The 27,954-nt window shown below is 33.5% G+C and overlaps 1 protein-coding gene across 2 annotated transcripts in view; it reads left to right on the top strand.

Moving 5' to 3' along the window:
* The window catches only part of TBC1D32 (TBC1 domain family member 32), a 235,716-nt gene extending 208,915 nt beyond the window's left edge, over window positions 1-26,801 (top strand). The window contains exons 30-32 of one of the 2 annotated variants that reach the window (XM_025382902.1): window positions 1,414-1,554; window positions 14,239-14,427; window positions 25,421-26,801. In XM_025382902.1, coding sequence (XP_025238687.1) covers window positions 1,414-1,554; window positions 14,239-14,427; window positions 25,421-25,540 — 450 coding nt within the window. In that variant the 3' untranslated portion in view covers window positions 25,541-26,801. The remainder of the gene's footprint in view (window positions 1-1,413; window positions 1,555-14,238; window positions 14,428-25,420) is intronic. The other variant, XM_025382901.1, reaches the window with a different exon arrangement.
* Window positions 26,802-27,954: the final 1,153 nt, after the last annotated feature.

Below are 27,954 nucleotides of genomic sequence, written 5' to 3'. Positions count from 1 at the left end.
TGACTCATTAAAGTTTTGTTTTTGTCCTACATATCGATACAAAGTTGGCTACAGGATATCCATTTACTGTGCTATCTCTTCATTCATTAATGCACAAAAATAATGTTTTTTTCAAGTACTGTGAAGTATCTCCGGGAGAGCCCTTCATTAAATATACATTTACATAAATATTTATGTTTCTACAAATATGTATTTCTGGAATGTGAAATAATAAATCATTTATGATGATGAATGATAAAACAGAAAAACCACTGTAAATCAGCTTGCTGATTTCAGAAACTTCAGTGCATAACTCAAACCTAAATTCTTAAAAGCATCCTAGCATTAGCAATAAGGCTTTAAAGAAATCTTCCATATTTCAACTCCTATAATTGCTATGAGTTTAATTTGTTTTAAGTTAAAAGTATTAATTTTATTTTATTTAAAAAGTTTGAAAATAAGATTTGTCCAGTAAAAGCAAGAAGATAAGATACCTTTTTGGCAGTCTTTGAATTATGTAAAATCTTGAGATCTAATTTGATTAATGTTTTTATTGATATAATTGCTAGTTGAACAGTTTTTCTTTTCATAAAATTATACCTTCAGGTTTATTACTCTTTGTTAAAAAACAATTATTATGGGCATATGTCAAATTTTTGGTAATACCCAGTTCATTATTGATCATATGCAATGATAAAGTGTACCTAAGATCTAAATTGAAAAAATAAACATGTTTGTAAATGTATATGTGTGTATATATTCACATACATATGTACTATATATAAAATAAAATATAAGTAACTATCAATATACAATTATATAAAAATAAACATAAATTTTATACAAAATAGTTGGCCTGAGAACCTTGATGGGAATGCCTTGTGCACTTCTTTCCCAGTTTTAGAGATGAGTTTCTCATATCATTCCCAATTTGAATTATCATTAATTCAGGGTCAGATTTAGGTTAATATCAACATAGTAAAGGGGACAATGCAAATATCTTCAAGAGCTGACAAAGCTAAAATCCTTTGACATTATAGAATCATTGGCCAAAGCCAAGAATATTAAGCATATTTCAATACACTTAGGATTAAAATGTAAAATATTACTCGTGTACTCACATGTGTATTTATTCTTTCATGTAACAGCCCTCATCTTTCCGCAAGGATTTAAGTTGCCAAAATTATAAATTATTAACTCTATTCCTGAGTCTTGGAAGGTATATAACACTGCCTTTATCAAAATTTCTTCTTTCAACACTGTTTAACATTCTGACTTTTTACTTTACGTAATTATAATATTTACAGTAATTTGTTATGCCACCAGATTAATTTTGAAGCAGCAATTTATAGCAAAAAGAAAATAGGTATGTTGGATTATTTTAAATGATCTGTGTATTTATTATTTAATTTTTAATTTTTCTCTTTTATGCAGAGTTACCTACCTATTGACACTGTAGACTCTGGCATCCATCCAGTATATTTTTGCAGCACCCATTATATTGAAATGCTACTGAAGGCTGAGTTACCTCTTGTGTTTTCAGCTTTTCACATGTCTGGTTTTGCACCATCACAGGTAATCCATAAGGGAGTAGCATTTCTTCAACTGCTTTATTTCAATGTCTTCAAATAAAACTGTGTTCTCAACAAATAAGGAAATACATTTAAATTAATAAAAGTGTGTATTTAAAATCCTCAAGCTAGCTTTTTCCCCAGGCCTGTTATGATATGTTTGCTTTATAAAACTTTCTACCATTTGCAAAATTTCAGCTATTCAGGGCATGCACTGTCTGAAAGTCTGTATGACATGTAGGCTTTTTAATGGAGATGGTAATACTTGCTTCATAATGCCAGTGATTTACTGAGGTAACAGAGGGCAAGAATTCTTACCAACATTGTTTCATATATGAGATACTGTGTCTTATCTGACAAAAAAAATCCCAGTTGATTAACCTATGTGCCTCAGCCTTAGTTTCTACTGTCGGGATCTAGGAAGGCTTAATGTTTTTTTCTGGGGCCTCAAGTTACACAGTGCATAACCTTGGTGGTCATATACAGTAGTAGCCACAGATCCTCCTTTCTGTGCATAGCCAGTCCTTCGTTGGTGGAGGTGTGCATTGTTGCTTCACTATGTTATAATCAGGCTAAAATTAATATTGTAGGGTTTAAACCTTCATCTGTCTTTAGAATTAAATCTTTAGGTCAGGGTCTGAGAGAGCAGAAATACTTACTCTAAAGTTGTAACTATTAATAGTTTTAAGGCTCTTGACTCATGTTATCAAATGAATTTGATTGTATTCTTCTAACAAAAATGAAGACTGTCCCTATTTTTCATGTTTGGGTATTTGGCTTTTTCAAAACTAATCACTAATTTAATAGGTGAAAATTGTTACCCTTTTTAAAATTTTGTGTTTCTTTGAACATTAGTAAGTTTAATGATATGTCCATAATTTTGTTAATTAATTGAATCTGATTGATTGCCCACCTATACTAGAGTGTATCTTATTGATTTGTAGACATTTTAAAGTAGCACCAACTGTCCAAATTGCTTCAATTCCTAAATTATACTTTACTTATTGTAACTTTGTATTATGTCTTAATTTTGAGTAAAAATAAGCCTATCATTTACTTTCCACCTTCCTCTAAAATGTTAATTAACTATTTCTGTATATACTACATATACGTTGAGATGTGTTTGCTCAGTTTAAACTGACCATTTAAATTTGGATCAGACTTAGATTGCTATTATGTTAAATTATAAATTACTTTGAGAAAAATTATGTTATTATACTCAGTCTATCTAGGAAGATAGTAAGCTTTTCCATTTGTTTATTCTGTATCATATCTAGTAAAACCTTTTTTTTTTCCACATGGATATGGTACATTTCTCATTACAGATATTGCCAGTGAGTATAGTTTGAGATCTGTTTCAATTTTATTTTCTCTTTGGTTATGGTTAATAATTACTAAATATATATCTTTTTATATTCTTTGTTATATTTTTTCTAGACTTGTGTCGATTTATTTATATTCTCCATCTTTGTAATGTTAATGTACTTTGTTTCATTTTATTTTTATTAAATTATCCAGTTCTTCCAAAATAATTATACACAATTGCTTACATGTTTTAGACTTGAATTATTGAGAAATTATCCAGCATGTTATCATTAAGTAGTGTCTATTAGAGAGAATTATTCTACATCAATGCTACAGAAGAATCCTGCCAGTCTTGGTTTCTAAAGTATTGAATTTTGTCTCATTTCTTTTAATTAAATTATAATGTAGAATTTCACCAATATATTTTATGATTAAGATTAACTTGATCTTGGGACTTCTTCGATATTTTTATGTGATACAGTAATAGATTTCTTAATAGTAAACTATCCTTGCATTCCCTTAGATTTATCCTATAGGGAATCTTTTCCACTTAATTAGATACTAGTTTTTCTTGATATTATGATATGAGCTTTCATATTTATTTTGAAGAAACCTTATATCATTTATTAAATTTATTTGTATGAAGTTATTCTTCCTATTTTAAACTTTTTGAAGTTAATAAGAAATTTAAATATAGAAAGGAATTGTGCGTAGTTTAAAGGAATACTCTTCCTTGGCCAATTTTTGCTCCTGCTATATGTACCTAAAACACTTTTTAGAACTTTAAATCACAAAATTTTTTAAGTCTTGTCAGAGCAAGTTGTTTAAATGTTTACTATAAACTCAATAATCAATTCTTTCCATTCTTCTAAACACTTAACTGGAAACAGTACATTCCTGAGAGTTCCTTTTTGCTTTTCTAATCTGCATTAGTGTAATGTGTATTGTCTAAAGAATCCAATAATTTATGAGTCTCTACCATATGCTCTTTAATTTAAAACTGGACCAACAAAGACTATGGGAAAACCTTGCAATACCTCAAGCCCTGCTCTATTGATTTAGTGATTAAAAAGAGAATATCCATCTAGTAATTGGATATATCTTTATCAGTTTTATATATTTTTATTAATTTGGAACTACATGCAAATGGCAGATTTATTTAATAACAACCACTTCATTATTTTGAAACAGTAATGCTATTCTTTCTCTTAAAGTAATGTAAAAATATCCTTTTAATGACTCGCCATGTGAATTAATCTGTCTTAAGAAGTTGTATCATTGCTCTGTTGATATTATTTACCATTTTATTGCTAATTATAAAATATGAAAACAGCTTTTAAGTAACTAAATAGGTATATGTAATTAAGTAATTATTTGGATACAAATTTCGTAGCTTATTCATTTTGATCTAATTAGGAGCAGTGCTTTTTGAAGTTGTGTATTTTTAGGCACTGAGGAATTGGTTGATTAATGAATAATTTGTAGGCAGAATGCTAAATGAAATACACAGATCTCTAAAGTAAAAATAAGCTCAACTGAAGTACAAAAAAATTAATGTAGTAAGAAATGCATGTTTGTTGTAAAGTTTCTTTTAGTAGTAACTGAGTTTGGAAAGCAAATAGAAATTCGAATATATATTATTTTTAAATGAGCAACAGAAAATCAAATGTTCTCATTAACTTTTTGACTAATTTTATCTTTAGTTAAAAAAAAGTCTTACTGTACTTTGTTCATTTTCCTGGCTTAAGAAGTACCATGTATCTTTAATGATTCATCTCTTATAATTCCTTGGAGTCACTATCCTGCATATCATTGATTATTATATTGTACTGTGTCAACAATTAGGCTAACACAGATAATCCCCTGGATATAAAGTATAAATACCTGCTTAGATTTTCTTATTTGCTGTGTTTTCCCCCTATTATGAAAGCAGGATTATAGAAAACTGTTTCATTATTTTTTTGTGACACAATGCTTTTTGAAAATGTAAATCATACAAATGCAAAGTAGGATATGAAGGCTGGGCATGGCCCTTGTTCAGCGTCAGATTTATAAAATGCATATGTCTTTATGAATGTGTATGTCTTCCCTCTCTTCATGTTTTGGATCCATTGCATCTTGAGATAATACCTTCTCCCTTCCTGTGAGTTATTTTTGCTTGTGGTACTTGTCCTTTAATATATGTCCAGATGGAAATATCCTGGATTATTTACAAGTATTTTGCTCTGTGTTTGTACACTGCTTCTGTACCCCTCTTTTAGTAGAAACACGTGTCTTGCTTTGTGGAATCATTATTTGTATTCTTTACCTTGCTCTGTTTAATTGAAGATCTTTAAAGGTATGGATATATATGTGCCTCACTTCAGGTCCCTTGAGTTTCTGACACAGTGTCATGCTTCATAGTATTATACTGTACTATATATACATAAGTGTATATATGTACTACATATATACACTTCATAGTATTGTACTATGAAGTGCAGCAAAAATAGTCTTATGTTTTTCATGTTTCTTCATAGTATAAAGAGTGGTTCTTTTTTCATTTAAAATTTTAACTTTTATTGTGTGACAGATAGAGAAATTCAGGATCAATGAAGTGAATTGACTTGCAGAGGTCATTCAGATAGTGTAAGGACTTGAATCCACTTTTATTCCAAAGTTAGTTTTCTTCCTTACTTTACTGATACTTTTTCTATGATGAAAGCAAATGAAGCCAGAGGAGTTGTTAAAAATAGTGTCTTTGAATCAGAAAACTTTATCATTTGTAAATCATACTTATTTTGACTTAATTGAGTATCTGTAGGTAATTGTTTTAACCAGACTTTTTTGACTTAATGTTTTATTATTATTATTATACTTTAAGTTCTGGGGTACATGTACAGAATGTGCAGGTTTGTTACATAGGTATACATGTGCCATGGTGGTTTGCTGCACCCATCAACCCATCATCTACATTAGATGTTTCTTCTAATGCTCTCCCTCCCCTAGGCCCCCACCATGCAATAGGCCCCAGTCTGTCATGTTCCCCTCCCCTGTGTCCACGTGTTCTCATTGTTCAACTCCCACTTATGACTGAGAAGATGCGGTGTTTAGTTTTTGGTTATTGTGTTAGTTTGCTGAGAATGATGGTTTCCAGCTTCATCCATGTCCCTGCAAAGGACATGAACTCATCATTTTTTATGGCTGCATAGCATTCCATGGTATATATGTGCCACAGTTTCCTTATCCAGTCTATCATTGATGGGCAGTTGAGTTGGTTCCAAGTCTTTGCTGTTGTGAAAAGTGCCACAGTAAACATACGTGTGCATGTGTCTTTATAGTAGAACGATTTATAATCCCTTGGGTAGACACCCAGTAATGGGATTACTGGGTCAAATGATATTTCTGGTTCTAGATACTTGAGGAATCACCACACTGTCTTCCACAATGGTTGAACTAAATTACACTCCCACCAACAATGTAAAAGTGTTCCTGTTTCTCCACAACTTCTCCAGTACCTGTTGTTTCCTGACTTTTGAATGATTGCCATTCTAACTGGCGTGAGGTGGTATCCCATTGTGGGTTTGATTTGCATTTTTCTAATAACCAGTGATGATGAGCTTTTCTTCATATGTTTGTTGGCTGCATAAATGTCTTCTTTTGAGAAGTGTCTGTTCATATTATTTGCCCACTTTTTGATGGGGACTTTTCTTGTAAATTTGTTTGAGTTCTTTGTAGATTCTGGATAGTAGCCCTCTATCAGATGGATAGATTGCAAAAATTTTCTCCCATTCTATAGGTTGCCTGTTCACTCTGATGATAGCTTCTTTTTCTGTGCAGAAGCTCTTTAGTTTAATTAGATCCCATTTATCAATTTTGGCTTTTGTTGCCATTGCTTTTGGTGTTTTAGTCATGAAGTCTTTGCCCATGCCTATGTCCTGAATGGTATTGCCTAGGTTTTCTTCTAGGGTTTTTATAGTTTGAGGTCTTACGTTTAAATCTTTAATCCATCTTGAGTTAATTTTTGTATAAAATATAAGGAAGTGGTCCAATTTCAGTTTTCTGCATATCACTAGCCAGTTTTCCCAGCACCATTTATTAGACAGGGAATCCTTTCCCCATTGCTTGCTTTTGTCAGGTTTGTTAAAGAACAGATGGTTGTACATGTGTGGTGTTATTTCTGAGGCCTCTGTTCTGTTCCATTGGTCTATATATCTGTTTTGGTACCAGTACCATGCTGTTTTGGTTACTGTAGCCTTGTAGTATAGTTTGAAGTCAGGTAGCATGATGCCTCCAGCTTTGTTCTGTTTTCTTTAGGATTGTTTTGGCTACCCAGGCTTTTTTGTTCCATATGAACTTTAAAGTAGTTGTTTTCCAATTCTGTGAAGAAACTCAATGATGACTTGATGGGAATAGCATTGAATCTATAAATTACTTTGGGCATTTGGGTTGGTTCCAAGTCTTTGCTAGTGTGAATAGTGCCGCAATAAACATATGTGTGCATGTGTCTTTATAGAAGCATGATTTATAATCCTTTGGGTATATACCCAGTAATGAGATGGCTGAGTCAAATGGTATTTCTAGTTCTAGATCCTTGAGGAATTGCCACACTGTCTTCCACAATGGTTGAACTAGTTTACAGTCCCACCAACAGTGTAAAAGTGTTCCTATTTCTCCACATCCTCTCCAGCACCTGTTGTTTCCTGACTTTTTAATGATCGCCATTCTAACTGGTGTGAGATAGTATCTCATTGTGGTTTTGATTTGCATTTCTCTGATGGCCAGTGATGATGAGCATTTTTTCATGTGTCTGTTGGCTGCATAAATGTCTTCTTTTGAGAAGTGACTGTTCATATCCTTTGCCCACTTTTTTATAGGGTTGTTTGTTTTTTTCCTGTAAATTTGTTTGAGTTCTTTGTAGATTCTGGATATTAGCCCTTTGTCAGATGAGTAGATTGCAAAAATTTTCTTCCATTCTGTAGGTTGCCTGTTCACTCTGATGGTAGTTTCTTTTGCTGTGCAGAAGCTCTTTAGTTTAATTAGATCCCATTTATCAATTTTGGCTTTTGTTGCCATTGCTTTTGATGTTTTAGACATGAAGTCCTTGCCCATGCCTGTGTCCTGAATGGTATTGCCTAGGTTTTCTTCTAGGGTTTTTATGGTATTAGGTCTAACATTTAAGTCTCTAATCCATCTTGAATTAATTTTTGTATAAGGTGTAAGGAAGGGATCCAGTTTCAGCTTTCTACTTATGGCTAGCCAGTTTTCCCAGCACCATTTATTAAATAGGGAATCCTTTCCCCATTTCTTGTTTTTGTCAGGTTTGTCAAAGATCAGATGGTTGTTGATGTGTGGTATTGTTTCTGAGGCCTCTATTCTGTTCCATTGGTCTATATCTCTGTTTTGGTACCAGTACCATGCTGTTTTGGTTATTGTAGCCTTGTAGTGTGATAGACTAGGTTAAGAAATTATGACACATATACACCATGGAATACTGTGCAGCCATGAAAAAGGATGAGTTCGTGTCCTTTGTAGGGACATGAATGAAGCTGGAAGCCATCATTCTCAGCAAAATATCTCAAGGACAAAAAGCCAAATACTGCTTGTTCTTACTCACAGGGGGGAATTGAACAATGAGAACACTTGGACACAGGAAGGAGAACATCACACACTGGGGCCTGTTGTGGGGAGTGGGGAGCGGGGAGTGTTAACATTAGGAGATATACCTAATGTAAATGACGAGTTAATGGGTGCAGCACACCAACATGGTACATGTATACATATGTAACAAACCAGCACTTTGTGCACATGCACCCTAGAACTTAAAGTATAATAATAATAAAAAAATTACTTTGGGCAGTATGGCCATTTTCATGATATTGATTCTTCCTATCCATGAGCATGGAATGTTTTTCCATTTATTTTTGTCTTCTTTTATTTCCTTGAGCAGTGGTTTGTGGTTCTACTTGATGAGGTCCTTCACATCCCTTGTAAATTGTATTCCTAGGTATTTTATTGTCTTTGAAGCAATTGTGAATGGAAGTTGACTCATGATTTGGCTCTCTGTTTTTCTGTTATTGGTGTATAGGAATGCTTGTAATTTTTGCACATTGATTTTGTATCCTGACACTTTGCTGAAGTTGCTTATCAGCTTAAGGAGATTTTGGGCCGAGATGATGGGGTTTTCTAAATATACAGTATCACCACTGATCCCACAGAACTACAAACTGCCATCAGAGAATATTATAAACACCTCTACACAAATAAACTAGAAAATCTAGAAGTAATGGATAAATTCCTGGACACGTACACCCTCCCAAGACTAAACCAGGAAGATGTTGAATCCCTGAATAGATTAATAACAAGTTCTGAAATTATGGCAGTAATTAATATCCTACCAACCAAAAAATAGTCCAGGACCACACCAATTCACAGCCAAATTCTGCCAGAGGTTTGAGGAGGAGTTGGTGCCATTCCTTCTGAAACTATTCCAAACAGTAGACAAAGAGGGAATTCTCCCTAACTCATTTTATGAGGCCAGCATCATCCTGATACCAAAACCTGGCAAAGACACACACGAAAAAGAAAATTTCAGACCAATATGCCTGACGAATATCGATGTGAAAATCCTCAATATAATACTGGCAAACTAAATCCAGTAGCACATCAAGAAGCTTATCCACCACGATCAAGTTGGCTTCATCCCTGGGATGCAAGACTGGTTCAACATACGCAAATCAATAAATATAATCCATCACATAAACAGAACTAATGACAAAAAACACATGATTATCTCAATAGATACAGAAAAATTCAGCACCCCTTCATGCTAAAAACTTGCAATAAACTAGGTATTGATGGAACCTATCTCAAAGTAATAAGAGCTATTTATGACAAACCCACAGCTCATATCATAGTGAATGGGCAAAAACTGGAAGCATTCCCTTTGAATACCGGCACAAGACAAGGATGTCCTCTGTCACCACACCCATTCAACATAGTGTTGAAAGTTCTGGCCAGGGCAATCAGGCAAGAGAAAGAAATAAAGGGTATACAAATAGGAAAAGAGGAAGACTTAATGTTCTTATGAGAACCTTTGAAGATTGTTTTTTAATTCTAGTTACAAGGAGGAATAATTTATCTCAGATAAAATAATGTGCACCTCAGTGTGGCATCTTAATATCCTTTGGCATAATCTTAAGTATGGTTCAAGAACAAAATTGCCTAGGAGAGCTGTGGTAGATTTTAATGCATATTATGTAAGTGATTTTCCTTCCTTACAAGCCTAAAAAGCTATTTAAATGTCTTAAAGTGTAATTAGTTCTACATTACGTATGGAATGGTGGTTTACCATAAAACAAAATTCATTTGTTTCACTTTCTTTATAAGCCTATTTCATTACTATTGATAATAGCATTTTTTTCCAATAAATATAAAGACTCAACTGATTGTTTTTGAAAATATAATAATATATTTTTGAGACATATAAATGGTAATTTGTCATTTTCTGACAGAGTTACATGTCCATTTATTCTTTAACACAGCAGTCTCATTTGTAGAGCTCTAAGCGAGGAATACACAGGGAAAAAATTTGAAAATACATATCCACAAATATGTTTTTATAGTATTCTTTATAGTATCTAAAGACTAGAAACCCTGCAAATGACCATGAATGGAGCTTAGTTGAATAAATTGTGGTTTATCTACAATGGAATACTATGCAGTTGGAGGAAACATCTTTAGTAGGAGAAAGGGATGCAGGAAAGGAGGGGAACCTATAGGGGAAAAGGAACTTAAGACACATATCAACCAATCAAAATTTGAAATTGTCTAGTTCATGTACTATTCTATCTTCATTTATATATGTTTTTAAAAATTCCATAATGTTAAAGAAAAAACTACATCATGTCTGTTTGGACACATACTATTTCCTCTGTCCTATTAGAATTCTAGGTTGTCAGTTGATTTGCAGAACTTTATAAAAATACGAAAGTGGCCAGGTGTGGTGGCTCATGCAGGTCATCCCACCACTTTGGGAGGCTGAGATAGGTGGATCACTTGAGGTCAGGAGTTCAAGACCATCCTGGCCAACATGGTGAAACCCTGTCTCTACCAAACGTACAAAAATTAGTTGGGGTCTTGGCGCACACCTGTAATCCCACCTACTCAAGAGGCTGATGCATGAGAATCATTTGAACCCAGGAGGCAGAGGTTGCAGTGAACTGAGATTGCACCACTGCACTCCAGCCTGGGTGATGGAGTGAGACTGTCTAAAAAAATAGATATATACAGAAGTCACTTGCTCAGAGATTAAAATTTATGACTCATAGCTCAGCATTCTTCCAGGGATACAGTGTTTTGGAATTCTGCTATTTCAATGTAAGTCTGAAGTACTTGCAAATATAGTAAAGCCAATATAATTTCTACCAAGCGAAGAGGGTCATATGTTTAAAAAGTATGTATATACCCCTTTAAGTGTAAACTTTGTGAAACAGGGATAAATGTCTTTTGTTCCCATAAAAAATGGTAATATTACCTTGTACATATGAGGTGGTCAAGAAATATTTGTTAAATAATAACATCTATACCTTTGTTATAACATATAGCACTTTTTCAAAGTACTTTCAGTTACAGTCTCTCAGTTTTCCTCCTCGAAATTTCCCATGTGATGGGAAAACATAGGTATTATATCCATTTAATGGAAGAAAAATTCAGTGTACAGACAACAATGCTTGAAGTATATACATGCCAAAAAATTACAACTGCATTAGAAACTATGTATAATAATGAACTGTTGAAGATTCTAGGGTGACTTTCTTTTAACCAATGTAGATGGTGGACAGAAGCTGAGATCCCACATCTTTATCAACTTCTCATTCACTCCTGAAACTAACAATTGAATGGGAGGAACCGTTTTCTCTAGCTGTGGGGATTGTTGTATTTATTTTCATTCTTGAATTGTTTCTCTTTCTTTATCCATTCAGAAACTCTAGATTTTCATTAATACAACATGGCCTTAAGTTGATTGGCATTAATAGCTGTAGCAAAGAACAGAGAGAGAATCTTGGCAGCAGGGCAACCAGCAATTAGAGAATTATTGCTCTTAGTCAAAGTACTACAGACTGCTTCAGTCTGCCTAGTCAAGAGGGAGCAGGAGATACTTCTTCCTCAGTCCACTAGAGCCATATTACAGGGATTTGTTGGGGTGGGGGCAATGGAGATTTAGTAATGTACTCTGCATGCCAGCCTACCCTCCATGTTGAAATTTGGGAGGTGCATCCCATTAATGCCAAGTGAACAGTAAAGGTAGGACCAAGGAGAATTTAATATATACTGCCTGTTGACAAATATTGGGTATTCATAGATACATTCTAATTTAATATTGAGTTAAAACTTATGGGCCCTTTGGAAAGATTTTGGAACATAACAGGAGGGAAACATTATAGTTGTAAAGGAAAATCTTACACCTGAGAACAGAATTAATAGCCTTATTTAAAGGTTAATAATTGATATGAGTAATAATGTCTGGAAAACAAAAATTCAATAGTACCCTCTGGTATAGGCTGAATTGTGTCTCCTCAAAACTCACCTGTTGAAGTCCTAACCCCACTGCTTCAGGATGTGACTATATTTGAATAGGACCTTTAAAGAAATAATTAAGTTAAAATGAGGTCATTAAGTTAGACCTTAATCCAATATGACTGGTGTCTTTATTAAAGTGGAAATTGGGATACAGACATGTACTAAAGGAAGCCCATGTGAAGACACAGGGAAAGACAACCATCTATCTATACTCCTCAGAGACGCTTCAGAAGAAACCAGCCCTGCCAATAGCTTGATCTTGGATTTCTCCAGAATAGAGAGAAAATTTTTTTTTTTATTGTTTAAGCCTCCCTGCCTGTGGTTCTAGCAAAGTAATATGTGTTAGTTTGTTCAAATCAGTTAAAAGCAGGATCATCATGCCCAAAAGTTGAATCAAGGATATTAAAAATAACTTTTAGAACCTTTTCAAGAATGTATTTTTAGAAGAACAAAATGATAGAACACAAAAGGAAAATTTCTATATCTGTATCCTCTATACCTATGACAAATTGAGATAAGCCATTAAATCTTTTCCCTTTTCCTCCCCACATCTCCAAAAAAAACCCATAAAACTAAAGGAGAAGAGATATTCAATAAGGGGAATCTTTCATCGAAGGTAAAGTAATTTGTAAATCATAAATGAAAGTGAAAATATTGGAAAGTAATTGTGTTCGTTTCTTATGACTATAGTAACAAAGTACCATGAACTTGGTGGTTAAAAACAACAGAAATTTATTTTCTCACACTTCTGGAGGCCAAAAGGCCATAATCAAAGTGTTAACAAGGCTATGTTCACTCCATAGTTGCTAAGGAAAGAACTGTTACTTACCTCTCTCCAGGTTTCTAGTAGCCTTTAGAATCTTAGCTTGCAGATACATATTGCTTCTTCACATGGTATTCTCCATTTGTGTCTTTTCATTGTCTTCCTTTCGTGTGCCTGTCTTTGTGAATGTATTTCCCCTTCTTATAAAGACACCAGTCGTATTGGATTAGGGCTCACTGTAATGACCTCATTTTAACCTGATTACATTTGTAAAGACCTTATTTTCGAATAAAGTCATATTCCGAGGTTCTGGGGGTTAGGGCTTTGACATATCTTTTGAGTGGGGCTCAACTTTACCCATAACGTTGATGTATCAAAATGTTTCCAGTATTTATAATCTCTGTATCATTGCTATTGTTTTTTCTTAAACTTTTCTGTTTTCCACAGTGGGCACGCATTGCTTTTATAATCTGAACAAATGTTATTCAAAAAATAAACAGGAAAAAAATTCCTTTTGTAAAAGTCTCATTTTTGAAATATTCTCTGCATTAGCTCCCAGTTTTTATGTTATGTAATTCTGTTAGGTTTAAATTGTTTTCTGATTCGGGAAGAGTCCATTTGCATTAATGTAACATTTAGCAATCTGTCATCTGCATAATTATACATCTGTGGTTGTAGGTAGGATAGATAAAAAAAACTCCCATCTTTGAATTAAAATAGTCTCTTAGCATTTGTTATCTGTAGAGAGCAGATTGGTGTTTTGGGTAAGAGGAGCACGATATGAATAAAGAAGGCATTGAGTAATAGGTATATGAGGAGTGTGACCACTATCAGTTACCCTTAAGACCTAAATTCCAAGGCCGTGAAAGTTTTTTTCACAACTGAAGCAAATAAGAGAAGCATCCTAGTTAGGCATCTATGAAGACTGTCTTTGTATTTTGATTAACTGCTAAGCTTTTCATTGGTTTTGTATGAGTTATTGGTTAATGTTCTTTAAAAGTCAAATGTGGTTTTATACGTTTTTAAATGAACTTACTTCTTTTTTTTTTTTTTTTAAAGATTTGCCTGCAATGGATAACCCAGTGTTTTTGGAATTATTTAGATTGGATAGAAATCTGCCATTATATTGCTACTTGTGTTTTCCTTGGTCCCGATTATCAAGTGTATATCTGTATAGCTATATTCAAACATTTACAGCAAGACATTCTACAGCACACTCAGACTCAAGATCTGCAAGTTTTCCTAAAAGTAAGTATGTTTATATGGAGAGGAAAATATTGAGTTAATAGCTAACTTCGGTTGCTTAATTTTAGATACTTTTTCTAGGCACTCATTTAATCCTAAAAACCAATGCTGAGAGGTAGATATTATTATCCCCATTTTAGAGATGAGTAAACTGAGGCACAGAGTTAAGTTGCCCCAAACCATATAGCTGAAGTGGAACTTGAATATGAAATAAGCTGTCTGGATCCAACACTTTGTTTGTAACCCACATGCTATGCCAAAAAAGAAATATTTTAAAAATATTCCTATGGGCTATTTGGTCAATAAAAGTTTAATTTATTGGTTTGATACTTTTTAAATATATTTAATATAGTAATAATTTCGTATACTTTCATATTTTTATAATATTTTTCTAAACTTCCATTTTTATAAAAGATTTTCATGAAAGATTATTTTATCATAGCACTCATTTTAAAAAGTTATCACCAAATGTGGTGCTACTTTTAAAAAAGATATAGTTACTGTCTCAATTACAATAATGTGATTTTGGAAGTTGGGGACTTTAGAAAGTGCATGAGATATAAATACACCCCAGTGTTCATTTCTTGGTGGAAATCCAGCTATTTGTTTAAAGTTAAGAATCTTTGAACTTAAAATGTTTCCTTATCCCTACTACCTTTGCCATCCCACAGGAACGCATATACATATATACACTAAAAACAACATTCATCATTTGCTAGGCTTTCTCTAGGTCAACAAACAGTTTCTATGTAAATTAATTTCATTATTTACCATTAAATACTTGCCAGGGTTTTTTTCCATTTAATGATATTTTTCTTTAAATAAATGTCATTGATCCTTTAAGATTGCCAAATTATCAAGCATTTTTATTTCATCAATTCAGAATTCAAAAGGTTTTAAACTTTCAATATATATCACCAGAAGTATAATCTTAGAAACAATCTTAATGAAAAAGTATGCTGAGAAAAATGATTGCACATGTAGAAGAAAAACTAAGATAGAAAAATAAAAGAATGCTCTCTAAGAGGTGATTTGGAATACAGGAAGTGTTAAGCAAATTGAAATTATGTTGAATACAAAATGTAGGTTCATTTTCAGTAAGGGACATTTTCGTCATCTATAGTGGTCAATTATAGGAATTTCAGAGTCTGAAATTTTCCTGTACTCATATCTGTCTGTATCCCCCTAACCTGTAATTCTCTAACATCTTATCCCACTTTAGTTTTTCTTACAGTTTTTATCACCATCTGAAAATTATTTTATATGTGTTTTTGTCTGTCTTCCCTGGTAAAATGTGTAAGTTCTATAAGGACCGTGACTTGGTCTGTTTCATTTACTGATGTATTTTCAACAATATATCAAACAATAATACCTGGTAGATAATAGGTATTCAATACGTATTTGTTGATAGTGTAAGTAAATAATGTAAATAAATAAATGGGAAAGATGAATAAACTTTGTTTTATTCACATCGAATAACAAACATTACTAAATTCATTAAGTGCTTACCGCTTATTTTTCTTCCTATCAAAAGCATAATCTTTAAATTTGATTAATGTTGATTTACAGTTTCATCTCTCTTTTGACTATTTGAGGGAAAAATTATAATAGAGTTTGCAAATGGTAACTTCTTTAAATGTGTCCCAAACCATTCTCCATTGTGTTTTCAGCATAATGCTATCAGTTTAAAACTAAAGGATTTTAAATGGGGAGAGCAGATTATGACCTAAGCCTCTGTTAAATTACTAAAATTTGAATAGTGTTGGTTTAAATCCAAACTAAGAACATGTAGGCAAGGAATTAATTTTAGCATATGTCCTAGAACTAACCTTACTTTTTACCCTTATTGTTTTCATTTATCTGAGAGATTAGAAAAATGCTTTTTTGATTGATAGCATGACTTGACTTTTGTTGTTTTATTTTCAGTGGATAGGTGTCAAAATTCACTGTTCTCTTTTGATGGGCACTCATTTTTCTTGTGAGATAAACTCTGGTATAGTGTATTTAAATATATATTTACATATCCCTTTAACTACTCCATTTGGCCCTGAAATAGTCTTTTGTCTGCAAAGTATATAAATATATGTACAGCATTTTTCACTTATTCATATAATAACCAATAACGAAGTATTGATTAATGAACTGATTTTATTTTGCCTACCCAAAAAACATCCCCTGTCAAAAATACACACATTATTTAAGAATTCCTCATTCAACTGAAGGTATAGAGATTGAACCTTGGAAATTATGTTTTACACTTTCTTATTCAAAATCTCAGATTTGTGCAAAGGGAGAAAAGACTTATCAATAATTCTTTAAATAGGCCAGGCACAGTGGCTCACACCTGTAATCCCAGCATCTTGGAAGGTCAAGGCGAGTGGATAGCTTGAACCCAGGAGTTTGAGACCAGCCTGGGCAACATGGCAAAACCCCATCTCTACCAAAAAGAAAGTACAAAAATTATCTGGGTGTGATGGCACGCACCTGTAGTCACAGCTACTGAGGAGGCTGAGGTGGGAGGATCAATTGAGCCCAGGAGGTCGAGGCTGCAGTGAACCATGATCATACCACTGCACTCCAGCTTGGGCTACAGAACAAGACCCTGTCTCAAAAAAAACAATTCCCCATGTAACTGCATACCACAGCCATAACAATATTCTTGTATAGATTATTTAATCACATTATCCCCTTGCTCTACAGATTTAATAATGATTGCTTCCAGGAAGAATGAAGATAAAGTAGAACAAGATACTTTTACTTTTTATTGTATATATTTATGTGGGCTTTATTTTATATTTGAGGAATGAGCTCATGCTTCTTTTATCATAAAACTATTTTTAAGAAGAAATTGAATATATAAAAATAAATAGATCAAACATCTGACTGTTATAAATGGGTTCAAATAATCAGACCTAATTGAATTCATTTTCAAAATATTTAAAACCACAAATATGTTATGCTTTCAGTTATAATCAGTTATCTTGAGAAACTGAAGATATGCAATTCTTTTCCTGATTTAAATTTCGTGTATTGAGATAAAATGACATGATAAAAGCATTGTTTTAGAAATAAAAATCTGTGTGCAATATTCAGTATCAAGAAAATATCAGTCCATTTGTAGTCACTTTGGTTTAGGCTCAAGATTTTAAATCAGGTAATTGAGAGTATGGACTCATTGCCTACATTTCTTACAGCTCACTGAAGAGCTCTTCATGATTCCAAATCAATATATGAAAAAGATAGGTTAGAATTTCTTGGATCAGAAGGTGGTGTGAACAGTAATAGGCAGAACAGGTTTATGGGGGAAAGAAAAACTTACTTTTCCTCTTCAGATTAAACCGCTGAAATACTAGATTAGATGAGCGCCATGGGTATGAGTTGATATCAACAAAACATTGTCTGATTGTTTCACAGTATCCTTGTAGACACAACTAGAATGTGGACTGGATATTAGAGCAGTTAAGTGCATCATTTTCATGCTGTGGTGATTAATGGATTAGTACCGAGCTAGACGGCAGCCTCTGAAGATATGCTGAAGAAAGAGCTCAGTCCTTGGGCCCAGAATTCTGAACATTTTTATCTGTGACAGATGATGGTTCAGAAAGTCCGTAGATATTGTAATTCCAAGGAGAAAAACATTCAACAAAGTAAATATTCTGTAATATTCCAGCAAGCTGGAAAGTCTTAAGTTCATTCTTCCTTCATTCTTTCAACTCATCTGTAGCTTGCACACACACACACACACACACACACAAGCAGGTTTAGTGACAGTTTAGTTTAATAGTAGTTCATATGTGGATGTCCTAGTGTTTTAGTGAGCTGTGTTGTATTCCTGCTAACATGCTAATAGGCTGTCAGCAATCTTGGCTTTAGTTTGTGAATTCAACCTGGGGACAAACTTCACTGAAATACCAGCCTAGAAAAAGTTGCCTTTGTGTGAAAAATCAGGCTGTGAAGGCTCAAACTACTTAATTAAAATGCTTCAACTAAATCCTGCATATTATGACAAAATCAATTTATAATTATGAAAAAATCAGATTAATTTCAACCCAATCAGTAAATTGTCAAGAGGGATTTTTTGTTGGTGCTATTGCAGCTGCTATTACCAGAGAATGTTGACAGGGTGAGAAATGAAGATCAGACTGAGAAAATCTGGTTGAATACTAAGCTTTTATAAGATAAAAGTATACGGCCGGGCGCGGTGGCTCAAGCCTGTAATCCCAGCACTTTGGGAGGCCGAGACGGGTGGATCACGAGGTCAGGAGATCGAGACCATCCTGGCTAACACAGTGAAACCCCGTCTCTACTAAAAAATACAAAAAAACTAGCCAGGCGAGGTGGCGGGCGCCTGTAGTCCCAGCTACTTGGGAGGCTGAGGCAGGAGAATGGCCTGAACCCGGTAGGCGGAGCTTGCAGTGAGCTGAGATCCGGCCACTGCACTCCAGCCAGGGGGACAGAGTGAGACTCCGTCTCAAAAAAAAAAAAAAAAAAAAAAAGATAAAAGTATACATAATATTAAAAACATCTGAGCAAATATTTTAAAGGTATTTAGTACAGTGTCAACTGTTTTGCAGATATGTTTTCTGCATTGTCCTTATATTAGTTGATTCTATCTGGTTTCACATTCTGACTTTGTCACTCACTGTGTGAGCTTGGGTATGTTGCTTAGACTTTTATGCTTATTTCTTCATCACATAGGGTTGTGGAAGAATTAAATGAGATGATATTTGTAAAATACTTTTTTTTAGACCATTATCTGGAACATAGTAAGTACTTAAAAAAACTTAGCAGTTACTAAGTTTCTACATCTCTCTACTAGATTCTTTTTATTTATTTGTTAAAGAAGAAGATATGTAGAGAATACAAGCAAAGGAAACAGGATTTTCTAAGTGCATAGCTACACTTTGGTGTACTTTTGCTCCCATTTTTCTCCAGCTCCTGAGACTTCTTAAGATGTCATATAATAGTAATACCTGTCAATGACATTACCTTCACACCTTGGTCAGAAATATCCTCGTATACTGTTTCTGATCAGGACCTATTCTCTCATTAACCTGGCCAAGACTAAGTCAAGTCTCTGGTACAATCACATATTTCCAAGTACCCTTCAGCCGAGTTTAAATCTTCAAGAACTACATACTCTGTCCTGAATCTCTAAGAACTTCATATTCTATCCAGAATTACAAACACTATATAAACTACCTGATCCTAAGGATCACTTAAGGTACTTACGAAAGTTAATGTATTTAGACTCCTTCCCAGATCTGTTAATTCAGAATTTATTTGGCCGAGGCATGAGTTGTCAGATTGTAGTAGAAAATCTCAAGTAGCTTGAAAACCTTTAGAATACATAAAACTGTGACCTTTGGAGCTTGTTAATAAATCAGAATCCAGAATGCCAATGCCAAGGATTCAAAAATTTTAGGGACTGCATCCAAGAGTTTCTAATTTTACTGAACACCCCAGAAGGAACATACTGGAAGAAACATTGCTTACCAGTTGTTTATGTTTCTATCACTTTGATCAAGAAGATTTTATACACACACACACACACACATATACACATACATATATATACACACGCACATAATAGGAAAGACACGACACACAAAAAGATTATCTCTAGTAAGGGTAAAGAGTAGAACTATATTCATAAATCCTTCTCTCAAGACTTCATGTCTAAAACACCAAAAGCAACGGCAGCAAAAGCCAAAATTGACAAATGGGATCTAATTAAACTAAAGAGCTTCTGCACAGCAAAATAAACTACCATCAGAGTGAACAGTCAACCTACAGAATAGGAGAAAGTTTTTGCAATCTACTCATCTGACAAAGGGCTAATATCCAGAACCTACAAATAACTCAAACAAATTTACGAGAAAAAAACAAACAACCCCATCAAAAAGTGGGCAAAGGATATGAACAGACATTTCTCAAAAGAAGACATTCATACAGCCAACAGACACATGAAAAAATGCTCATCATCACTGGCCATCAGAGAAATGCAAATCAAAACCACAATGAGATACCATCTCACACCAGTTAGAATGGCAATCATTCAAAAGTCAGGAAACAACAGGTGCTGGAGAGGATATTGAGAAATAGGAACACTTTTACACTGTTGGTGGGATTGTAAAGTAGTTCAACCATTATGGAAAACAGTATGGCGATTCCTCAAGGATCTAGAACTAGATGTACCATATGACCCAGCCATCCCATTACTGGGTATATACCCAAAGGATTATAAATCATGCTGCTATAAAGACACATGCACACGTATGTTTATTGCGGCACTATTCACAATAGCAAAGACTTGGAATCAACCCAAATGTCCATCAGTGACAGACTGGATTAAGAAAATGTGGCACATATACACCATGGAATACTATGCAGCCATAAAAAAGGATGAGTTTGTGTCCTTTGTAGGGACATGGATGCAGCTGGAAACCATCATTCTTAGCAAACTATCACAAGAACAGAAAACCAAACACCGCATGTTCTCACTCATAGGTGGGAACTGAACAATGAGATCACTTGGACTCGGGAAGGGGAACATCACACACCGAGGCCTATCATGGGGAGGGGGAAGCAGGGAGGGATTACATTGGGAGTTATACCTGATGTAAATGACGAGTTGATGGGTGCTGACGAGTTGATGGGTGCAGCACACCAACATGGCACAAGTATACATATGTAACAAACGTGCACGTTATGCACATGTACCCTAGAACTTAAAGTATAATAATAATAATAATTAATTTAAAAAAAGAGCTTTCTATATGAGATTTGACATTAATGCAAATCTTCAACTTTTGTTCAGTGTATGTTAAGTTCTATACTTTTTGTGGTAATTTTTTATTCTATATGCCTCATAATGTTATTAATATAAGTCAGCTCTTCCAGTTTAACCCACTCAAAGTAACTTACCTTACCCTTTTTTCTCCATAAAGAGCTATTATATTTTAAAAATCATCATTTTGCAAGGGCATTAATAATTAAATATTTAGGAAAGAATATATCAGAGAATATCTAAACTTGGTCCTGAATGCATAAACCAGGGTATACCATGTTAGCACACTTGATCTTTTTATGCTTTTTATCTGTTTACTACTACAAAAGAACTTATCTTCAATTCAGATTTTAAGCTCACATGGCTTGCAGTAGTTCTAAAAAAATTCTGCTAAAAATTGGTATCTTCAGTATTTTTGCAAACATCAAGTAATGCAAATAACTTTTGAAAGTATTGGTATAGCTTTCTTTCCAAAATAGGTACATTTTTGAAGTTGCAAGAAAAGCCAGTAACATCCTAATATTTTAGATAAATGGTTCCCTTATATTCATGGCAAGGGGTTGAGGAGCAGAGACTGGAGTCAGTAATCCTTGATAGGCCGACCCATGCCTAACATCATATGTCTGTAGTGTGATCAAGAAAATGTAGCCGAGCCACTTCAAAGACCATCAGTAATAAAAATGTGTTCTCATTATTTATAACCACTACGAATATCTTGAATGCTTATTGTATGCCACACACTGGTCGAAGGGCTTTACAGGTATGGCTCATTCACTCATGGATTTATTCAACTATTTATTGTTCAACAGCTGTGAGCGAAGTACTGTTTTTGTCACAGGGCAGGATGTCTCTGCCCACGTTGAACTTAAATTCTCCTGGAAGTCTAATAAATGAACAAAAACATAATATCTTAAGTACTATAGACCTTATTGTATTGATAATAAGGAAATCAAACATGGTGGAGGAGTCTAAGGTACCAGTCAGATAAAGATGCCAGGTAAGACCACCCTTGATGGGGTAAACAGACACCTAAATGAAGCAAAAGAAAAAGTCATGCAAAGACTTCCTAGGCAAAAGCCTGCTTAAATAGGAATAAAGGCAAGTGCAAGATCTCAGAGGTCAGAATAAGCTGGCTCACTTACAGAGTGTCAAGAAGACCACTGTGGCCAGAGCAAGGTGAAGAAATAAGAAAGGTTAGAGATGAGACAGGACCAAATCATATAAGGTACTCTAATCTATGATAAGAAGTTCAGATTTCAGAATATTTAATCCAGAGAGCAATCGTATGAGATTATTGTCCACATTTAACACATGAAAAAATGAGGGTTAGAGTCAATAAACTTACCCAAGTTCATACATCTAGTAACTAACATAGAAGAATTCAAACCCTTTCATTTGATCTGAATCCAAATCCAGTGTCCCTTTACTAGTCTGGTATTTTAATAAATATCCTAGATTCAGTGGTCCCAAATCAAATGCTCTCAATAGTTAAAAGAAAACAGACGAATGCATATTTGAAATTTGAAACTGGACTTCTATACACAAAGGAGAGAGGGATACTACATATATACTATATTATATAATGTTGAATACATCCAACATTGTGGTTTAGAATGGGAATTTTTAATACTTTTGGATGATTCAGCATTTGAAGCTCAGAATTAATGAAGGCAGCAAATTGTTAAAAACAAAGCAGTTGAATAGCATCAGATACAACAAATGAAATGCAATAAGCTCAAAATGAACTTCCTAACTAAAACTTGAATCACTCTAGTAGTAATCTATTTAAAAAATTTCTGGAGCAAATACTACACTGTTAATATAAAGCAGAATAGTGTTATTACCTTATGTAATTAATGTGTCTGCTACTTAAAAAATCGGGGCATTCATATTTTTATGTAGAGTTTGATATACTTTGGTCTATAAATGAAATGATAATGAAGGAGTATTCTGAGGAAATAGTCTGTTATAACTTGAATGATAAGCTGGCAGTCTAAATGGTCCTATTACAAGTAAAAGTTATCCACTAAAAGGGCCATTAGAGAACATTTAGGATGAGATGAAAAAATGTTCTACTTTGAAGACAAAATGTAAAATGTAGATATTTTGGAATTTTATTCAGAGCTAAAATTGCCTACAAATTTTCATTAATGAACTATATCATTTGAAAACACTCCTTTTTAAATGTGAATTAAATTTTTTCTCTTATGAAATAAGACGTTAATAGCCTTATGTGTCATTTTTATGGGTATCTCTTTGGTGTAGTTATCAGGGCATTTACAATTAATGTTTAAAATGGAAACCATGATTTCAAAAAATGCATTCTGAGAAAAAAATATATTTAAATTGAGTTATAACTATGGCTGTCCCTAGGTGGTTTTTATTAAAGTGAAACAATAATTAAAAGATGTTGAATAGATATTGCTTATTTTTTGCCCAGAAATGAGTTGTTAGAGATTTGTTCAAGTACTGTCATCTCCTATTATAATTCATATTTAATGCACAATAATATTCCTTTGAAAATAATGAATATGTCCTGAAACAGTTCTTCTGCCATTGGATCTTTGGATCTTTAGTCTCTGGTTAGAATAACACATTACTGTAATTCCTCCCCATCTTAGGTATAGTTTTAGTGAAGAGGTAGTTAAAGCCACGTCAAACATAATTTGAATGAAATGAATGGATAAATTCATAATTGTTCCACGACTATAACAATAACTGTTTAAAATGAGTTCTTGAACAGTAGGGTTGTTCTTACTCTGATCCTATTTTTCCCCAAAGAAAAAAGTGAAATATTTTTGATAGGACAGGAATTTACAAAGACCCAGTATTTCTGCTATTCCTAAGATTAAAATATTCCCTTTGGCTCAGTTACTTATACATAAAATCAGAGACATGATATACACCTCAGTTGTCAACATTTTAGGGCAGGGCTGTTCTCACTCACCTTCATGTCTTCAGTGCTAATCAAGAACCTTACGTATAATAAAAGAATGAATGAGTGAAGAAGTGAAAGAAGGATTGAAATAATTTCACAATTATCTTAAGATTAGAGCTCAGATACTTATGTTGGAAGTTATTTGTTCTACCCTTAATGGTATTAAGTATATAACCACACCGTTTCATTTCTTCAGCTATAATGTCAGCCTTGTAGATCAGTCGTTAGTTTTTTAGAATGTCCCGACTAATCTTTCCCTCAAACTATGTAGATTTTTTGTGATGATGGCAAAATAAGGATAAAGTTACATCAAGTTATATGCAAGCTGTGAATGATTACTGCCCGTAAGTGACAAGTGGTATCTGAAGCCTTTAAAAACATCTGTTCTCATTGAGATTGTGTAATGTTTTCCTATTTCTGTATTGAGGTTTCTTCTCTGTAAACTGCCTCTAACACCGTATCTGGTATATGATATGCATTGTCTTTTATTCTTTGGGGTTGCTTTTTTTTTTCTTGTTATAGGAGTTCTTGCCTTTAAACTATAAACTCCTGAAAGGCATGAATTTTCCAAAGTTTTTGTAACCTCCAAAACTTCTAACGTTGTAAATATTAATTACACTGAATCAAAGATGACTTTTCTTCTGCATATTTTGTTTTGCCTTGAGTGTACGTACTGCGTAAATAGTATTTGGAGGTACTAAAAGGAATGGTCATAAAATTCCCTAAAAAACGCTAAAATGTTAAATGGGTGTTCTTACTGTTTATTTTTGAGTGCCTCATTTGGAACACTAACCATTAAATTCCAAATTAGTATAGATGTGCATAGTACCAACATTAGTAATTGCAGATTCTTGGGGGTTTTATGGACAGTAGCTTATACAACAGATTTCTTGCACTATTATGATATCCTTTGGTAGATAGGCTTCAGGGTCTTTAATAATTACAAGTCTGAACAATCATTGTATAACATACTATTTTTAAAATTAGGAAGATTTCCTTATCTGCCTTTTTTTTTTTTTTTGGTAGCTGTAAATTATTTTTGGTTTTGAAAATAGAAAACCTTATTTGAGGGGGACATATAGTTTCTTCCTGTCATATATATATATACACAGCTCACTAAATAAAAAGCAATTACACATTTACTGGCAACATAAACAGCCCACCCCCATCTATAGCTGAAAATAAATGGTATATCAGTTATTTAAAATTCATTAACTTGGAATTGTGAGTCTTACCCAAGTAAATTTTCCCTTTATAACTTTTGGCAGGAAGAAGCACTGCATGGGTTTCGAGTGAGTGAGTATTTTGAATACATGGAAATTTTGGAACAAAACTACCGAACAGTGCTGCTGAGAGACATGCGGAACATTAGACTGCAGAGCACATAGATCATGAGGCACACAGTTTAAATTTATGTTTTGTTTATTTTTAAAGGCAACAGGGGGGCTTGTTTTCTGTGTCTGTAACAACATATACTTTGTGAATATACATATTGTAAATACTGAGAGGTTTTGAATATAATGATATATTTAAGTAGGTATGAGCTCAATTTGTGAATTCATTTTTGTAAGTTTGTTGTTTTGTAAGGTTATTATAGAATCAGATCTAGCTTACTTACAGTTCTTATTCATATTTAAGAGTCAGTCCTGGCCGTGCACAGTGGCTCATGCCTGTAATCCCATCATGAGGTGGGCGGATCACGAGGTCAAGAGATCAAGACCATCCTGGCCAACATGGTGAAACCTCGTCTCTGCTAAAAATACAAAAATTAGCTGGGTGTAGTGGTGTCCGTGTAGTCCCAGCTGCTCAGGAGGCTGAGGCAGGAGAATCGCTTGAACCCGGGAGGCAGAGGTTGCAGTGAGCCAAGATCATGCCACTGTATTCCAGCCTGGTGACAGAGTAAGACTCGTCTCAAAAAAAAAAAAAAAAGGCCAACCTACATCTCCTTCTTGATTCAGATGATTAAAATATTTTTTCCAGTGAGTTTGGAAAGGAGAAGTAATAGTGTAAATAATATTTTGACTAGCTGCAGAAAGCCCATAAGACAGGAAAAGACAGTATTTCTTGCATTCTTTATGTCTGTACATATAAAGGAAAACAGACAAAACCACAACTGCTTCTTTTACATATGAAAGAACAATGATATTATTTATCCATGGCAAGTGGTAGAAAGACTGTTGTCCTTTTACATAATTGTTTTTTAGGAGTTGCTTTTGATACCTATATCAATGTATAATTCTTTGTTTGAAATGAAGTCTTTACATGGTTCATTGAAGAGACAGATTGGTTATTTCATACTGATAAGCATTCTACTCCTATTTGTTATGCATTTTCCTTAGTGATAGATTTTACTTACACTGAACCTGAAAATATAAAGGAGAATACATTTGTAAATTATTTCAAATGGCCAACACTGTGATTTGTTTTATTTAAATAGAAGTCTCTGTACCAGTAAGATTAATACAGTATGTGAATGTCTATTTTTTATATCATAACTCACAATGAATATATGAAAGATAATACATGAATATATTACATTATTCATTTTTAGACATAAGTTTATTTCAAGAAGTTTTTCTAATTGTAGATGTTGTTCTTTATTCTTTCCTTGTATCTAAATATAAATCAACCATTAAAATCGTTCTAACTTTAACCTTGCTTTTTTTTTTCCTTTTCAGCTAAAAGTGGATCATTCACAAACTAAGTTTTTCATTCAGCATGATCAAATAACTGGTACTATACAGTTTTCAATTTAGTAATATTTAGGCCATTGCAATATCAGCCTTCCAAAATCAAGTTTTATGCTGTAAATGCCAACAATAGCTTCTCAGTAATAGTGTTCCTAAAGGGCATTGTAAAGTTGAGAAAAGTAATTTGAGCAAGTTAATTTGACATATTGCACACTTTCACTTTGGCCGATGTGAGTTAAAAGAGAGTCATAGATGACTCAGAATACCAAGCTTTGTCTACTTTCAAACTTAATTTTGAAAAGCTGTTCCATGGAAGCTGTAATACTTGTTTATGGTTCCATTTCTTCCCATTCTTTCCCTGGGTTATTGTTATGGGTCCTAAGAATCGTGCGGCTTTATTTCTTTTTATAATTGCGTACACAGTAGTTGAAAATACAAATGGAGAAGAATGAACTGTAATTTAATTTTATATTGTCCATTGGTGATTTTCATTGGAAACTGAGGTAAGATCTAAATTCTAACAATTGCATTTTGGAAAAAAAAATAACTTCAGGTAGAGCTAGAAGGTTTTTCATCTTCATTTGACATATAAGTGTCTTATGAACAATGACCTAGCAGTTTGTTTGGTGAAAGAAAATTTAAAATATAATAGGTTGTGTAGCTGTCATTATGAGTTATTTTTATGCTTATTTTTAGAGTACCCTTTAGAACAGTCATACCCTGTCATGCCCCTTGGTTTTATTTTTAATTATTTAAAATGTAAGTCCTTAGACTTTATTTCTAATTTGTGGAGGGATAACTCATACATTTTATAGGATTCAATTACAATAAAATATATATGATGGTATAATGTAAAAAGGTTTATGAAAAAATTAAAATATAAAAATATTTGAATATCTGCTTTCAAGATTTCAGATTTGTAGTTCTATCCCCTCATAATACTCTCCTAAAGTATCTCTGGAGGTAAAATAAGCCTCAGAAATTCATCTGAACTTTCAAACAAGGTTCTACATAAATTTGCCATTAGTAAATAGTGATGCGCTCTCGTTTGAATTTCCAATTTTCAGATATTAAATTTTGTTGTTTATTCATTAAGCAGATATGTTTTAGGG

Source organism: Theropithecus gelada, chromosome 4 (assembly GCF_003255815.1).
Source record: "Theropithecus gelada isolate Dixy chromosome 4, Tgel_1.0, whole genome shotgun sequence".
NCBI lineage: Eukaryota > Metazoa > Chordata > Mammalia > Primates > Cercopithecidae > Theropithecus > Theropithecus gelada.
The sequence above is the reverse complement of the archived record's forward strand: the minus strand, read 5'-3'. Positions and strand labels throughout refer to the sequence as shown.